The sequence below is a fragment of the Henckelia pumila genome, chromosome 2, assembly GCF_033568475.1.
Source record: "Henckelia pumila isolate YLH828 chromosome 2, ASM3356847v2, whole genome shotgun sequence".
In the NCBI taxonomy this organism is placed as follows: Eukaryota; Viridiplantae; Streptophyta; class Magnoliopsida; order Lamiales; family Gesneriaceae; genus Henckelia; species Henckelia pumila.
This window is the reverse complement of record NC_133121.1, coordinates 134,603,325-134,621,580: the sequence shown is the minus strand read 5'-3', so window position 1 is coordinate 134,621,580 and position 18,256 is coordinate 134,603,325. Positions and strand designations below refer to the sequence as shown.

Below are 18,256 nucleotides of genomic sequence, written 5' to 3'. Positions count from 1 at the left end.
TATCTTCAAATAAGAAATTTGACAAAAAGTGTAGACTGTCCCCGCAATAGACATTTTCCGCAATGATAGTACAATCCTTATATTAATTATTACTAATCCTTGCAATTTAAGGCATTCATGACTAATTTTATTAGAAAACTATAAATTTAATTATGAGAAATTTGGAGAAAATAAATAAATAAATAAATAAATAATAAAAACAAAAAATAGAGCTTACTAATGAATAAATTTTCTTTCTTATCGTAGAAATTGTAAAATGTCACAATGAAAAAGAAAAAAGTGCAAAAAAAAAAAAAAAAAAAAAAGCAGTGGAAAAAGAAAGAAGTATGATTGGAATCAGAAGATATCAAGAATTTCGTGTATAGGGGCATTGCAAAGGGGGCAATTTTGTCTTTCCACCAATAGCTGCCGGGAGCACAGCCGGCAAAAGGTATGCCCGCACGGGATAAACGCCGCCCCTTTCCGCCTAATCATGCAGACACAACAATTGTAATCTCCTCCGCCGCCTCCACCGCCGGCGGCCTCTCCCAAATCAATGACTTTCTCTTCCTCCTCCAACATGTATATAGATCCATTCGTTATTCCTAGATGTACATCCGTTTCTGCCAACAAAGTCATCAGAGATACTCTCCCGGAGTACGGCTGCTGCTGCTCCACATCCACGTCGCCGGCGCCGGCGCCGGCGTCGCCTCCCTCGCCTTCACTGCTGCTGTGGTTGATGTTATCAGCTTCCCTTTGCGTTCTTATCGTAGGGAGGAGTGAGCTTGTGTGCTCAAATCTCTCGATTGCTCCTTCTGTCGAACGTCTGGAGACAGAAATGTTGGGCTGAGTCGAATCGGAAGAGAAGCTGGAGACCCGGCGGGGCATCATGCGATTGCCGGCGTCGGTGTTGTTAACCGTGAGATTGGGGGCAGTTGGGGTCCAAGCGGAGCCGCTGGCGCTGCTGCAGCTGAGGCGAAGCCTCTCCGTCAACTGCCGCCAGCTTTGTCCGCCGTCTTCCCCGAGGGGGTCTTGATCATCTTGGATAATATCCAAGAGAGTCCGGTTAGGCTGGACGCGTGTCCGCGGCTCTTCGGCCGGTGGTCTCACTTTGTCGCCGAGAATGGCGCTTAATGTTAGACCGGATATGGTGTTCCGGTCGCCGCCGCCGCCGTTTGTGGTGGCTCTGTTGATTAGCATATGGTGATGGTCTTCTTCTTTGATTCTCAGAAAGTCCCGCAAGTTCTGCGAGCTCAATCTGCCCGCGCCGCCGCTGGTAGTCGCCATTCACCGGAAAATCAAACTGGGTTTCTCGGAAAACGACAATTTGAGGAAGTGTTCGAAACCACTGAAATTGATTGGCCCTCTCGCTATCTGATGAAATTCACAGAACAGAAACAAGATAACCTGATTTATAGATTTCACAGAAGAAGAAGATAAACTGATATTTTTTCTTGAAAACTGAAAATTTCGTGTTCGTAAGCTTCATTTGTGGGCGAAGGTGACCATTCTTCTCGGATTCCGAAGAGCATTTACGAAATTCAAGGGTGGGAAATACCAAAAATAAGTGCAAATTCACAAAAAAATAGCAAGGCCAGATCTGCTGAAACACACGCCATTATAATGAAAAATATAGAACATTGGATACCTTTGGTATCGGGATTATATATATACACAAGGCTAGATCTGAATTTAATTTTTTTTTTAAATTTTATAAAAGAAACCAATTAAATGTAACTCTCTCATTTTTATATATGTTTCCACCTCTCTTAATTTTTTTTAACATGATAATTGTTTTAAGTTGTTTTTATTTGTCCAAACATTATACAGCAAGATTTGCAATTTAAAATATTAATATGGGATTATAACTACCCACGTAAATATTGATTGAAATAAGTAAACATTTTATCAATAGTCATAAGTTCGATTTTTTTTTTTATCAGTACGAGATTATAACTATTACTTGAGCATTTCGTTTTTACTTACCGGATGATTCTCCATCTCATATAAAAGAAATCGTCTACTATTTTATTTAAATCCATAATTTCAACTTTAAACAGCCGGATTTTGAAAATTCTTTGATAGAGTAACCAAACCTCATTCCAAGACCATCCATGCATTCAAGTGAATTATTTATGTGTAGCTCAAATTTAAAGCGATATCACCAAAAATGAAGAGATAAGACAAGAAAGAAAGACAAAAGGATGGGAAACAAAATCCAATAATTGGAGAAAGGAGCAAGCATAACAGGGCCGGTGCCAAATTTTTATTTGAATTGGCCTAATAATTATGTTTTGGTTATACAACATATGCAATAGCTCAATTTGGCCACAACTATTGTTTTACTTGACCTAATCTCTATTTTTAGGAAAATAATTCAATCGTTTTTTTCTATAGGGAAAAAAAATTATATACAAAAACAATTTTTATTCTAATTAAATTCCATTAATTTATTTTAATAATGTTTATTCAAACAGAACTTGGTGGAATTTAAGCTACAGAATGGTCAGATTGCCGACCGGCATATACTCTATTAGAAAGTTGACTGTGTAGATAAATATAAGAGGATTTCAGTTATCGAAATTTAAAAATCATTATTATTTTTACTAAATAAAAATTTGTGTAATGGCATTAAAATATTAATGAAACAAACTTTTATATCACACAGAGTTTTAAAAATAAAAGAGATTTATAAAATATGAAAAGGTGGACAAATTATGATGCTAGTAGGAGAGAGTGTTTTGGGTTCAAAATATTCAACTTAAATATACCTCAAAAAAATGAACAAAAAACTATTAGTCACTTTTGTAACTCGACATTACAAAATTAAATATCTATAATATATAATCCATTGAATCCGAATTGTTGACTGAAAACTTTGAATCCGTCAATACAATATATATTATATATATAAATTAAATATTTAGAACAGTTAATATTAAGTGGAGTTCAGTTGTTGGCAGTGTACCTAATATGAAATCATTGCCCGACATTTGTTAACGTTTGGTCAAGTTGACCATCTTATTTATTCACAAATCACATGTTAAATATATTTTATATCAGATTATATTATATATGTATTATAAGTTTTTTGGATATGATTTCTTATACCAATTACAAGATTTATATTCTCCTCCTCGTCACAAAAATACTAGAAAATTCCAATAATAATAATTCATAAAGACAAATAGAAGAGTATACAAGCCCCAAAGCTGGCTGGCACATGAATATAATATAGAGTATTATTAATTTATCCATCAATAGAGAAATAGACATAATTCAATTTGATACATAGTGATAGCATTAAATTATTTGAAAGTGGGAATGGAGGAAATACCAAAAAGCATGATTCAACAATACTTTTAAAAAAGGACCACATGCCACGTGAGTTAGATGCTCATTGACTCATGCGAAGGTTAAATAGAAGGATGTGTGTGAGCGAGACCTGAAGGAGGGAGCAACATGATGAACCCCTAGAGCATACCCCACAAATATTTCAGCAGAGAATATGCTCCACACGAGAATCAAACCCGCAACGCTGAGAAATCTCTTCTCACATCAACTCAGATCTTACCAACTAGCCTATGCCCATATGAGCATGATTCAACAATACTTTTTTTTTTTGAACAATACTTGTTTGATATATAACAGAGAAAACGATGGTTGCTTTTGATAGAACGTGAGGTCCAAACTAACAATAGCTATTGTTACATAGAAAGTGTTACTCGAAGTAAGGCCAACTGCATCCATCGATGCAATCTCATGTATTTACCAAACTTGGAATATGAGCAAATCATCTGTGTTGTAGGATTGATTCGGCGAACTCCTCAACGTTGGACTGAAACGATCCGCCATCCGCGAATTCTGTTTCGCAAGCCTCCCGTAGTTTTCTTGCATTTCTAGTAAGCTCCTTCCGCTCTGGACTCTCCAAGTCCATGAACCTCCGCACAAGATCCGCAATATCATCGCGTTTCGTCAGACCGTCGAACTCCTCCCTCTTCACCCTCCATCCGATTCCCCAATCCTCAACAATCATCTTTGCATTAAGCAATTGATCCATCACTATAGGGAAAGCAAGCACGGGCACGCCTGCTAGCACAGCTTCTTTCGTCGAATTCCACCCGCAATGCGACCAGAACCCTCCAACACAAGGATGGCAGAGCACACTCATTTGATCACACCACTCCACCACCAACCCCTTGTCTCCACAGATTTCTTGTAGCCTATTCGTTTCGTTTCGCGTCACCAGCAGGAAACGTACGCAGCTTTTATTCAATCCGGCCACGATTTCGTCCATTTGGGATGCGGAAACGGATAAGAAACTGCCTGATGAAATGTACAAGACAGAGTCGGGTGACTGGAGGTCCAACCATTTCGAGTAGCTGGCATCGGTGTCGTTTTTATCCGTCGTGGATTTGGATTTGGATTTGGATTTGAAAAAAGAGGTGGCGGGTCCGATATTGTAGATTGAAAATGCAACCTTTTGCTTGAAAGCATCAAATACATGGGATTCAAGATGGTTAATAGAGGTGAAGATGAGATATTTTGCTTTGGACTGTTGGGGTTGTACTTTTAGGAAAGCAGAGACCTTTTCTTGATCCCTTATTATGCTTGGAAGATCTGTAACACGAGACGGAGCAAGCCCCGGAATATAATCCACCATACCATCTAATCCATTCAGTACTACAAGCAGAAAAAATGAGCTAACGTTACCATATTATTATTATTGAAATTATGCTATATATACAATGACAATTTTTGCACTGTTAATAATTAATTAATTGTTATTTTAAGTACCTGAAGATGACTCTACGGGGTAATGGCCATTCTGAACTAGAAGGTCAAAATGGTGAAAAAAAGTATATACCGAAGCCGACATGGTCCACAGGAGAGCTACCGGGATATTCCTCCGGCCGGCAACGTCGGCGGCCCAAGGCAAGAACGCGTCGGCTATAATGAGAGCCGGCCGGAATCGTAGCTGCTCTAGGAGCTGCTCGAATGGATCTCCCATGTGAGTCAACACGGCCATCGCGAAACCGAATACATCCCCGCCACGAACGTGCTCCGACGGCACGACGTTTGGGATGGCGGCGAAGCTGATGTTCGGCGGCTTGGTCATGGAGCCGATCAAGCCCAGCCACTCCTCCGTCACTACGAAGGTTATGTGTATGCCGCCGGAGCTCTTTTCGGCTACCGCTTTGCAAAGGTTGAGCATTGGGTTGATGTGGCCACGCCCCGGATAAGGTACCGCCACCACTTGGCAAGCCGCCGCCGCCGCCGGCTTGTCGACTGCTGAATCCATGGAGTTTCAATCGAATTGCAGAGCAAAATGTATAGTTGAAGCTTGTGTTACATAACATGCTTCGCATGTATTATTTAGTACATGAGAGTATCAACTTTATTTTTTTAAAAAATAATAATAATAAGAAAATAAGGCCATCAGCCTCAACATATTTTAAAATAATTAATTTTGCTCTTTCTTTTTTAATGTAGCAGACAAAAATAATTCTTTTTACTTAATATTATTTTAATCATATTTTCTACATATACCCCAAACACTTATTGACTACAAAAACCTAAATTTATAAGAATATACGTTTTAATTTATTCATAATAAATAAACTACAAAGTAAATTAAATAATTATATAATCAAACCAATACGCATGTGTGAATGCCGTGATATATTTCACCAGACACCAAGTACCAATTGCAATGGTATTTTTAACTTCATATTTATTTATATAATATTATTATTAAAATAATATAATTTGATACTTCATATTGAGAATATTTTTTAAAATAAATATAAAAAGTAAATAAATATTTCAGAAAAAATAATAATTTTGTAAGTAGGCTACAAGTGAGTCTAGAACTATATAATTTTCATAACTATGAAATTTTATGCAATGACGTTTTCGCTTACGTGACCGAAGTTGAGTTGCCATGAACTTTTTTAGGGAGTTACCATTTTTTGACTTATTTAAAACATCACAATCTAGAGAGTGGGCAAAAAATAAAAAAGAAAAGAAAAGAAGCCACATAACAATCTTGCACGCATAACGCATTATATTATATTATATAATATAATACAAGGGAATGAGGACATTCATTAATCATCACGCGTCTACCAATTATATCTGTTTAATTAAAAATAATTTTTATAAATATATATCTGTTTAATTAAAAATAATTTTTATAAATATTTTGATAAATAAAATCGCATTTTTAAAATTTTCTGATTGTTGAGCTCATGTTGCTAACATTGAGCTTAGAAGAGCTAGGATGTTAACACTAAATCCAATTATTCAAAATTGATTTGAACCTAATCAGATTAAAATTGAACACGTTGTGTAAAAATATTATCTTTATGCTAAGTTGCTAACATCTTCTCCGATATCAAACAACACGTTATGATGAATTTTAATTATGGATTGCATTTTATGTTCAAGTTTATATCGATACATCGAAAGAGAACGTTCGATACTATTTATGAGATAGTACTCATGGCCAACGTGGCCCTCCATTATTGGCCCAAATCAAGGGGCTCCACATAAAAATGTGTAGAGCCCACTAATTTGGGCTAATAATGGAAGGCCATGTTGCCCATGGACAGCATGTTCAAAATCCACATGAAGATGTACAAGTTTTCTACGGAAGTGAAAGTGAATGGATATTTGGATGGATGAAGTTTCAGATATATTGAAGCACTGGATGCATGTTCTTTTGCGGCCATATATATCCACAACCTATCCTTGATCTCCGCAAAGACTATGTTGTACTGGGAGTGTTTAAATGTCCGAACTACAGCGAACGCTATGTTACACAAGGAGTGTTCGGCGGTTCAAACTGCATGGGAGACTAGGTGAGATCATTCTCTCGTTCAATCCAAGGACTATAGTTAAAAGGCCTTGTTTGCCCATAATTCATAGCCTAATGGTACATAAAGAGCAAATCCGTCCACTTTTGCAAGTAAGCCATTTACATTCAGATAATAGAAATATTTGAGATTTAGTTTTACATAAGCTTATTGGTTAAGTTACATAGGCATTAAGATCAACCAAAAATTTTGAAATAGAAGTTATGATTGTTCTTTCCAAATGCGTCCAGCCACTTTCAGCTTAAGCTCCTGTTTGTTACCTCCAGAGAAAAAAAGAGCCATGTTTCTCTGGATTATTAGCCCGTCCATACTGTCTCGAACTTTTGAATGGCTGTCGCGAATGCTCCTCGGAACTCCTTGCCATGTCAGCTTTCTGCCATTTCCGCCGACTTCCAAGCTGTAGCTGAACTTTTTAGCGTCATGATCATCCCCCATGAAACGAATGAATGCCATGTAAACCGGGGCCATGCCTATACTGAAAGCCTCGAAATGCAAGCAGAACTGATGCCCATAACAGTTGAAAACCTGCATAAATGCAAGAGGCACATCACGTTTTTCATTCTCCAAGATGTGGTTATTATATGATGCAAGATGCTTGTATCATTTTTTTTTTGTTTTGTTTTTTATAAGAAACGAAACGATGCTTGTATCATTGACCATTAGGAAACATGAAATCCGTTACCTCGTTTACAAATTACTGTTCAACATGAAAAAGGAGAAAACGAGATCAAAACTGAATTACGATCCAAAGGATATAGGGACAAGATGAAAGATGGATCCCTTACCGTGAGCATCCATGTGGCATTTTCAACATCTTGGGCATTGGACTTGACGTATCTGTGGTTAAAAGTCGACCCATCATGCATATCAACTTTGTGATCACTCTTGAGATGTGCCACGAGGAACGGAATATCACCATTAACGGGACACTCAGCTCCAGCGTATGGGCAGTTGTAGGGACGAAACCTACAATTCTGCTCATGTCTTAGCCTGCTATGATAGGGGAGTATATCTTGACAGCCAAGGATTTGATATCTGCACGGCAGTTCCAGTGATTCCGCAACTTTCTCCAATGCCAAACACCTTATGTTCCCAAGCTCGTGCCGACATATTGGACAACAATGCACCTTTGATTGGCACTTGGAGCATAAAGTATGGCCATTTGGACACTGGAATGGGAAAAATGATGTCGCTTTATAGTCAGCTGAATGGTATATATCTTTCTTGCTAGAATAATTGTATAGTTTTCAAATGAAGAAAATAGATTGTGAAGATGTAGCCCGTGATCTAATTTTTGCACAATGTATTAACTCGGGAGCAATAATAACAACAATATGCTCAACTATACCAGCAAAGCAGCATAGAAGAGCGTAGTTGCATAGTCTTAGGCTCGGTATAGACAAGATAGTTTAAGTTACCTTTTTGTTCAAAGAAAATTAGTGATACCATGATCACGCTCTCCTGAAAAAAAAAATGTTCACAGAAAAACTCTACACTTTTTTCTTCCTTAAGAGTCATGATATCCCATAAATGCATTAAAATTTAGAATATAACTTGTTTAAAATCTAGATATTACAATATACCATGGTGTACAGAAACAATGTTCTATTGCATGTATGGAAAGTAAAGAGGTTCTTCAAAACATTATATTCCAATCTACAATAGCCTTTGAAGTATCTGAACATTATGTAGCAAGTATATACAACTGAACATGTCATTTAAAAAATTAATATGGTAGAAAGAATACATTAGAAACTTAGCATTATGTGTTCAACCTAGTGTGGCGAGATTTGATAGGAAGAGCTAAGTTTAATAGGGAAATTTTCCATGGAACTGACACTGACCACACAAAGTCTGTATTATGCACTCTTCAAGTTTAGAGAACATTAAAATTTTAAGCCATTTATTTAGAAGAAAAAAAAAATTTAACCATCTAAAACATAAAGTCTGACCTTCATTGTACATAGTACACACTATATTTTTCAAAATACTTGTGTCCTTTGCACTCGATTTGTGCATTTTTTTTTGTGTTAAATTAGATTTCGTGTTACTTTCAGAAATACATAAAATATTGTAATTATAGATAAATTATAAATAACTTAATTACTCTAAACTCCTTAACCTTATTAATATATTGTATGCATAGATGTTGATACAATTTTAATTTTTCATTTAGGTTTCACCAATAACAGTTGTACTTTAATAATAATAATAAAATTATATATATATATATATATATAGACACAATTATTCAAAGAATTCTTGGTACATTTAAATAGTGATCTATCCCACAATCCAGATAAAGGATTAATGATTATTCATAATTCAAATTTTGAGTTAGATCAACTATAGGATCTATATCTCTTTAATTTTGGATAATCTCTTCATTATCTATAGTTTGTGTCTTCAAATTTTCACACAAGGATCTTTCTTATATTATTCCGATCAATATCTTGAGATATTAATAACCAATTAAAAAATAAAAAATAAATAAAAAATAAAATATTTATTTTCTTTTCACTCTCCCTATATTTTATGAAGTAAAATATTCTTTCAATTATTTGTAGATTCGCCTTTCAAAAAAATTTATTTGTAGATTCGTATATACTTATCATGAGTAGATATTATCAATTTTTTTGATAACTTTTTCTTCTTTCTTTGTTCCCTCTCACTCCATGATTCTCAATCTAAATCAAAGAGTGTGGAAAAAAAATAGAAAAAACTACCAAGAAAATCAATAATAAGTGCTCGTGATAAGTGTACATGTGTTGCATATCCACAAGTAATTGAAAGAATATTTTTATTTAGATCAAATGTAGGGAAATGAAAAGAAAATAAATATTTTATTTTTTTTTTATTTTTCAATTGGTTATGAATATTTTTTGTTATTAATATCTGAGACATTGATTGGAAAATCATTCCAGCGTGAAAATTTGAAGACATGCGCTCTAAATAACGAAGAGTTATCCAAAATTAAATAGATATGGATCATATGGTTGATATAACTCAAAATCCAAATTATGAATAATCACCGATCCTCTGTCTCGATTGTACTAGTCAAATGTACCTAGAATTCTCTGAATAATAACAGGGACAGGCCACTAGTTAAATGAACCAAAGAATTCTTTGTATTATCACATGCATACATATATTCTATGAATGTAAGTTATATCTTACAAGATTTACCATGTTAGAATTTACTGAGTGACAGTTTAAACTAAACCTGAAACAGTCTTACTTGGAGCTCCTTTAGATGTTCAGAATGCAAATGAAGTACAAAAAAATCATAACAAGATCAGATGTCAGTTTACCTGATGAATAGGGGGATACATAACTCCCATACAGACAGGGCACTCCAGAAGTTCATGAACTGAGGTATTTGATGCTACGCCACGGTTTGCACCTGTAAGAGTCGGAACTTTTCTACGAGGAGATGCCCTGAGTTCAACACTTTCAGCTGCAATATCATAATTGCCACTGAGAGATTCAATTATTCCTTCATAGGTGCCACCTCCAGGGGTCATTGTTTTATCCTTTTCCAAATATCAGTATTACAAGTATCTGTCCATGAAGAAATAGGAAAAAATGAATTACGAAAAAAATTTACTTAGTTAAAAATTGTTGTAAGAGTGACGAGGCAAAAGACATGGAGGGTGTCAAAATAATAACCGATCCACAGCGTTTGATTAATTCTTTTCTTCTCAACTTAGGCATAGTCTGGTGTGAATGATAGGACTTGACATCATCCCTATTTCACCAGGCTTTGGCTCGAGTTCTCTACAACCATTGGAGTTAAAAATAGTTATGCTATCCATGTCTTTCAATTTATCATCCTCATATGATAATACTTGATTAGCATATCTCATATCTCACTAGCCAAACAGTGCCTCATTTTCTTATTTATACACAAGAAGCCAACTAAGTACCTTGCAAATTAAGTGATCACTTCTCATAAAGTAAACAAAAAATTTCAGTTATATGTTTTCCTCTACTTTTCAACAAGAGTTAATTAGCTTTCCTTTGGAAACATCTATAATACTCGCCGAGTGGCAGCTACTTTTTAGAGTCAAAAGAGTACGACCCATAGAATAATAATTTTTTTTAAAAAAAAAAAAAAAAAACAGTTCTCATATTATGCTTAATTTCTTCAAAATTTTGCTAGGATTCAGTGTTTTCTAAAAAAATAAATAAATAATATAAAGAGGAAGAAGAAAAAACCGATACTTCTAGTTCATGCAGACTATCCATTTAAGCTACTAATCAATTATGGAAAACATTAAAATTTTGGCACAAGCACAATTCATGTAAGGGACCCGTACAATGGAAAGATAATAAGTTTGATTGAGATGGCCATTTTCATTTACATGCATTCAAGAGAAAAACCCAAAATTACCGCATCAGGGCGGTTGAGTTAGTTAATATTTAATGCAACAAATATCAAAATACATGCATGGACTACACGTGTTTTGTTTCAAGAGACCGTATACTAAAATCTCGTTTTTTTACCGCTCAACATTGAAGCGAACAAATAGAATGTCCAAGAATCCTGGAGCATAACAATTTCTACCTAGTCTTGGATAAAAAGGGTATGTTCGTCATCTAAATCTACACTTGAATAAATAAAAGAAGAAGATAGCTAATAGATTCGGGCTGTAGATTCATCTGGTTATATCTCGATAAGATAGAAGAGAGACTTTAACATCATGTAGCCACGTGTAAAGTCAAAGAATCACAAACAGAACTGCAAATGTTATGTTTGAATGAGCAATTGATCAACATCAATCAGATTCAAGTGAGATTCTACTCACTTCAAACAAGAGCACTGTGGGCAGGATGGCCTAGGTTCACATCGAAAAGTATGAATAACGGCTTTCAAGGGCACCTAGTCCTATTCAAAATGAAGATTCAAAATTATTCAAAGCCAGAACCACCAACCAAAATCTCAAAATGTCCTTAGTAAGCATCATCTTTTCCTTAATATAATCACTGTTTGAAAAACAAAACACAGCAACAAAAACAGGAGCATCCCGCGCATTGAGGTGAGCTGTGTATTCATACTTGATTCCTTAGCATAGACAAACGGCTATCTTGGTTTTACTAGAGAATAAAAAGTGCTGAAATCGTTGCTTTTAGCTGAAAAGGGAATCCCTCTTACTCAAAGATTGCACATTTAAGAATAACAACAAAAAATTTCACCTAAAGACACACCATAAAGGCAGCGGCTAAAACCAAAACATTGAACACAAGAAAAGGAAAAACGAGGTAATCGGAAATTCTCTTCACCTCACATAATCAGTAAATAAAACACCTTTTACTCCAATTATTCAGCAAAAACCCTTTACATGACCTTTTCACAAGTCCAGAGTACGGAATATGTAGTCCATAACTCCAGTCACATCACAGTAAAGTCTTTCAACTTAGGCACAAAATTGGAAATATCAATCACAATTCACAGACACAACTTGAAATCAGATGTTCCTAAAAGATTCACACGGAAATTACTAAAAACCCAATATAGTTTGGGATCCATAAATCAAGTTTTAATAATAAAGTTTAAATTTTTTTTCACATCAAATTCCGACCAATACAGTAAGATCCTCGCCAAACCCCAACAAAAATAGTGAAACGACACAATGACCACTACTGATCCGCTCAAGCTCCCAACAAAATAAGAATAAGAATTTAAACCTCCTCCCATCGCTTAAAATAGCTATAGCTCGGAATCTATAAACAAAATATTGACTCAACATTCTTGCGCTTCTACTCCAAGAAAAATCAACCTGGGACGAAATGAACAAAAATAGCAAACCGAAATTCATCAATAAAGGAAAAAAAAGTTCAAATTTTTTGCCTTTAATTAGATATAAACAACAAGGATAAGAAAATAGAGACAAGCAAAATCTAACCAAGAAAAGCAAAAAACCCAGAAGAGAAACTGGCAGCACAAAGGCAAAATGTGTTGAAATTGTTGCAATCAACGCATATTTGGAGTGCAATCAATAATTGGTCTTAAACAAGACACAGCACGGATGAGTTTTGCGCAGAACTGGAACTCGATCCTTAAATCCCGTTTTTATTTCCCATGCTTTTGTCTAAAAATTGGACTTTAGACTTCCAAACGTCAAAACAAATACAGTTGTAGACATTTCGGGAGCCTTTTGTGATATGATAGATTATATGAATTTAATACACTATACAATATATGTGTATATGTATAGGTACGAATAATAATTTTTTTCCCTTGAATTTAGATATCCAAGCTAACGAAATTTAGAAATCATAGACATGGAATCTCGTGTACTTGAATTTTATGTGTAAAACCAACAAACTGATATTTTTACTATATGTTTGTATATAAAATCAATTCCCAAAAAAATTATTATATATTTTGATTTGTGGTCCGTAATTATTCAAATTTAAGTTTTGATCCTTGGATTTTGGTTCTTTTATGGAGTATGCACATCAGCATTTTCTATAAAAAAAAAACATGAAAACAAAAAAAAATTAATTTAAATACCAACAACTAAATTTGAATATGCCAAAATACAAATAAACAAATTTACAAAATCATTTCAGCTCTTTTTTTCTTAAATTTATTATCCTTTTTTGGACATTTTTTCCCGAACACGTTGATTTGGAATCTTATAATTTCTAATATTTAACTTGTTTATATATAAAGATAATGAGGTTTCTCAACTCTTAAATAATTTTGGTAAAAGGAAATGAGATATGAATGAAATGTGCATTCTTATATCATTTTCTATACTCATACAGTCATACTTGATATGATAATGAAATACAAATGAAAATGTTCATTTCAATGAGAATGACCATTCTCATATTCACGATAATAATAATTCCATTAATTTAGAATGAGAACTCATTATCACTCTTCATTCTTCTGACATTTATACAAAAAAAATTCCCTCATTTGTTTCCAAAAAAAATTCCCTTATTTAGCTTGACTAGTATATATCTATATATTATTATTATTATTATTATTAATCATGAAAATAATAATATTATCAAACAAATTACTATTATTTATAAATATAAAATGATGAAGATAAATTATAATAATATTATTAATTAAAATAAACAAATAATAATTTAATAATCACGCAATAATAATATAAAAATATATAATAAAATAAACATAATTTTAAAATAGTAACTATTATTATATTTTATTGAAGTATAGTTATTTGAATAATTAAAATGCTGATAGTAACATAATTAAGATTGATAGTTATATTTTTTTTATATATAACAGAAATTTATAATAATTAATAGAGCATTAATATTTATCATTTTATTATTTTAATAATAATAAACATTTTTGAGTAAATTTAGTCAATAAATTATTTTATAATTAAAATAAGTTAATTTCATTCCCGTTTCATTTTTCTAGTTTGAATCATAAGAATGAAATTGATTTGTCATTCTATTCTTATTTTTATTTCACTTCAAAGTTGATCATATACATACTTTGTTCTATTCCATTGTAGCAATCACGACCCTAAATCATAGCAAGATGGACTAAACTAGAAATTTATGTATCAAACTATTCTCTACCAAAAGTCAAATCACTATTTATGATTTATTTTGATAGTTTTTTTTAGAGTACTATTTTGATAGTTGATAACTCATATAGCTATTTTTTTTTTGCGGTACAAGTCAATAACACCTATTTACATGCGAAATGATCACAAGGAAATCAAGAGAATGTTTACAACATTTAAAAACAACCGTTTATAAATTTTTTATTCACAAATTTGTTAAGAAAAATATATGATCACTTATTTTTACAGATTATAAACATTACCTAAAAAATCCAGCTTTGTTTGTCTGACTATAGTAAAAATGCAGGACTGTTTTTTAGGTATATAATTGGTTTTAGACTTTATGAATCTTATTTTGAAATAATTTTAATGTGTGTGTGTATACGTGCATCACAACAAATTCTGAACAGGAATTTTGATAATCAGTTTAGAAAATATGTAAAAATTATATTGTATTTTATCCTCGGAAATAATGTTGCTCGAATTATATTTATAATATATATATATATATTGGTTTTATGTAATATATATTATATAAATTTCGTTTTCTCTGTAAAGTAAACATATGGGCCAGCTACAAATTGGATAATCGTCAACCTCAAGGGCTCCCGTATCCTTCACAGTGTTTTGGCAGGAGCAATACTATATCTTCCAGAAATTGTGTTATTTACTTGAATTTTTTTGTCTTGTATAATTTTCTTTAGTAAAAGTTAAAAAAAAATTAACATTATATTCAATTCAACTTAAACAAATGTACCATGTCTTATATATCATTTGAATCCCAAGCTGAGCACATACACACATATACATATAAACACACATATATCTATACTATATTATCAAAGAACCAAAGCGTTATACTAATCGTTTGTGGTGTCTTTGCTGTAAAACTTTTTAAGTAGCGAAAATACTTAACAAAAATATTAATTATTATTTAATTAAAATATCATAAAAATTTATTTTAGTAAATTCGTAACTCATCTAAATCTAACACATATCTTATACACATTCAAAAAAATTTAAATTTATAAAAATATTTATTTATTTTTATCTATATATATTATTAAATTTTTAAATATCACTCCTATTTAAAAATGGCAAAAACTTGTATGAGACGGTCTCAAGGGTCATGATATTTATGAGACGAATCTTTTATATGAGTTATCCATTAAAAAGTATTACAATTTATGTCAAAAGTATTACTTATTATTATAAATATGGGTACAATTGACTCGTCTCACAGATGAGACCGTCTCACAGATGAGACCGTCTCACAAGAGTGTCACTCTTAAAAAATATGAAAAAATTGTTAATTTAAAATAACAAAACTTATAAATATATATAATAATTCTAACTATTTAAGCACATAATGCGTGAAACGGAACGACCATCAACCTTAGCCCACACTGGCCCAAAAATAAAGCATATATATATATATATATATATATAATTTTTTACATCAAATTATAAAATTTTTATCTACTATTATTCCAACTCCAGATATCAATACAAAAATAACAATTTTTTTTTTTTTACTTTCATAATTTTTATACACAAATTTAGTCTCAAAATTTTACCTGTCATTATTATCTAAATATACAAACTATAATTTTTTGTACAATTTTTTCTCCTCATGAATCATGAACGTTGTACACTTTGATCAACAACCCTTCCAATTCTTATTACTTACTATTTCAACTTCTATACTCTCTATAAAATCCAAAATTTAGGTTTTGTATTGTTAGTTAATCATTCATTTTTTTAAAAAAAAAATTGTGTTCTTTTTACAATCGAGAATGAATTCATGCTTAATTTTCGAATGCATAGTATATTTTCGATCAAAAAAATTTGTTATTGCGGGTTTTGTACGTGCTACTCTTCGTCATTTTTTCAGGGTTTTAACATCGATTAACTAATCGTGTGTAGATTGTGTTCGAACCTCATGAAATATTATTTCAGGTTGTCGATCGATTAACCGGTAATTTTTTTTTTCCGCTTTATTTATAACATAATATTGTTGCCTATATTAAACAAAAAATACTAGCTCTGCCCGTGAGAACACGAGTATATATGAGTTGTTAAAGTAATGTTGGAATGTACTTCTCCACATCCAAATCTCAGGCTTTCAATTATTGTGTTGTTTGATTGCAAATGATTTCAAATTTGTGGGGTTAAATCCTGCCAGCCAAGTGTTGGCCCCGTGCATTCAACAATGAACGTGTAGCGGGGGATTGCGTGTTTGCGTTATATTTTATTATATTATATTATGTAATGAATTTAATAATTGAAGTTGTTGCTTACGAGTAAAGTATGGGTGGATTGTTTTTTAAAGTTCAAAATTCTTATGGGGTATTTTTTTAAAAAAAATAAAATAAAATCAGCGGGATGAAATTAGATCACTAATATTGTGTGGTCTTCTCCATTTTTTCCCTCATGTAAAAGGAATTATAATTATTTATGACAGATTAAAATTTTGTGAATCACATGTATCTCGATCGTTAGTATTATTATTGATAATTACAATGGAACCAAGTTGATAATTTCTATTATTTATGTAGATTTTATTTATTATATTACACACATATCACATGTATCTCGATCGCTAGTATATATTGAACACTTCCTTCTGGTTTAACGGGCTTTATTAGCCTTCTCATTTATATTAACATCACTTTTTCATTCTCTAATTTGTTCTAGATAGAATTTATAGAGTTTCTCTCTATGTATTTTCAATTTTCGTGTTAACTATATCCTAAATGAATTTACCATTCAATATCTAAACACCTCCACTTGAGGAGGAGGGATACGTGTTCTACATATGTTCAAAGGAAAATAAAAATAAAAAAAAATAAAACCCACCCCGCAATATAGTAATTAATATATGTATGAAAAAATAATTTAATAGTCGATTCAGGTTCTTCCTTTCCCTATCATGGGATGCCCACAAATTAAAACATGAATTGGGCCACGTAATTTACACAGAAAACTCTGCAAAGCCTGCTGTTCAAACCCTCTGAACTGGACCGAAAGTTTGGTTAACCAAGAATTCGAACCCAATTTGTTAAAACTGAAGTTATTATTTTTTTTTTTGGTTTAATGGAATTTTTATTCCCTGCTTTGATTTGGATAGAGATTTGAAGATGTGTCTACGTAAGGTAAGAAAGAAATGAGTGGCTCGTGTGAAGCATATTATCTGATGAAATATTGTGGGGTATGCTCTGGGGATTGGTCATGTTGCTTCTTCTCTCTAGTCCCTGTCGCTCGTGCACATCCCTCGATTTAGCCCCGCATAAGCCAATGAACATCTGACTCATGTGGAATGAGGTTCCTTTCGGGATCAACCCTTTAAAAAAAAAAGAAATGAGTGGATTTAAAATCCATTCATCATAAATCAATCCAAAAAATCATATGAATTTGAATCTCCATCCAAGTGCAAGCAAGTTTATATATATTTATTTTTCAATATTGTTTTCAGAAGACCAAGTAAATATTATTCATGGACCAATGGACTTTTCATGAACAATGTCGAAAGTAGTACATAAATAGAGGCTTTGTCTATGCTAGCACATGGGCAGTGCACATGTGCTGCATCCAAGGGCCCGTGTTTTTTGGGATTTAATATAATCTCATTTGAAATGAGATCATATCAAATGCCAAAAAATATGGGCTGTTGGATCCCTATTCGGAAAGTGCCCGAATGGGGTAGCATAGACAAAACCATAAATAGAAACGATGACAGATGGAGACAAATTGTTAATGAATAAATAAGTAAGCAACATTAATTAAGATCGTTATAAATGAAAACAAATGACAAGTGATATATATGTAGCGCTTAAT

The 18,256-nt window shown here is 32.8% G+C and overlaps 3 protein-coding genes across 6 annotated transcripts; all 3 read right to left on the bottom strand.

Annotated features, from left to right (window-relative positions):
- Positions 1–238: 238 nt before the first annotated feature.
- On the bottom strand, positions 239–1,712 carry LOC140884084 (uncharacterized). Its single transcript, XM_073290753.1, has one exon. It carries the CDS (start codon positions 1,264–1,266, stop codon positions 337–339), a length of 930 nt encoding a protein of 309 aa, XP_073146854.1. The 5' UTR covers positions 1,267–1,712; the 3' UTR covers positions 239–336.
- A 1,538-nt stretch (positions 1,713–3,250) lies between these two features.
- Positions 3,251–5,320, bottom strand: LOC140880134 (UDP-glycosyltransferase 87A1-like). Its single transcript, XM_073284276.1, has 2 exons — positions 4,777–5,320; positions 3,251–4,662 (listed from the first exon to the last, which is right to left on the bottom strand). The coding sequence occupies exons 1-2, from the start codon at positions 5,279–5,281 to the stop codon at positions 3,773–3,775; spliced, it is 1,395 nt and encodes a 464-aa protein (XP_073140377.1). The 5' UTR covers positions 5,282–5,320; the 3' UTR covers positions 3,251–3,772.
- A 1,583-nt stretch (positions 5,321–6,903) lies between these two features.
- On the bottom strand, positions 6,904–13,033 carry LOC140880135 (E3 ubiquitin-protein ligase SINAT2-like). Of its 4 annotated transcripts, XM_073284279.1 has the most exons (6): positions 12,764–13,033; positions 11,666–11,745; positions 10,527–10,634; positions 10,169–10,418; positions 7,643–8,026; positions 6,904–7,382 (listed from the first exon to the last, which is right to left on the bottom strand). In XM_073284279.1, exons 4-6 carry the CDS (start codon positions 10,379–10,381, stop codon positions 7,059–7,061), a joined length of 921 nt encoding a protein of 306 aa, XP_073140380.1. In that variant the 5' UTR covers positions 10,382–10,418; positions 10,527–10,634; positions 11,666–11,745; positions 12,764–13,033; the 3' UTR covers positions 6,904–7,058. The 4 variants fall into 4 exon arrangements, with proteins under 4 accessions (XP_073140380.1, XP_073140379.1, XP_073140381.1 ...); XM_073284278.1 differs by lacking the exon at positions 10,527–10,634; XM_073284280.1 differs by lacking the exon at positions 11,666–11,745.
- Positions 13,034–18,256: the final 5,223 nt, after the last annotated feature.

Coding starts and splice junctions, on each gene's coding strand:
- LOC140884084 (XM_073290753.1), bottom strand. CDS start 1,266: ATGGCGACTACCAGCGGCGGCGCGGGCAGATTGAGCTCGCAGAACTTG.
- LOC140880134 (XM_073284276.1), bottom strand. CDS start 5,281: ATGGATTCAGCAGTCGACAAGCCGGCGGCGGCGGCGGCTTGCCAAGTG. Junction 4,663..4,776: donor CCCCGTAGAGTCATCTTCAG/GTACTTAAAATA, acceptor TTCTGCTTGTAG/TACTGAATGGATTAGATGGT.
- LOC140880135 (XM_073284279.1), bottom strand. CDS start 10,381: ATGACCCCTGGAGGTGGCACCTATGAAGGAATAATTGAATCTCTCAGT. Junction 8,027..10,168: donor TGTATCCCCCTATTCATCAG/GTAAACTGACAT, acceptor TTCCCATTCCAG/TGTCCAAATGGCCATACTTT. Junction 7,383..7,642: donor ATGCCACATGGATGCTCACG/GTAAGGGATCCA, acceptor GCATTTATGCAG/GTTTTCAACTGTTATGGGCA.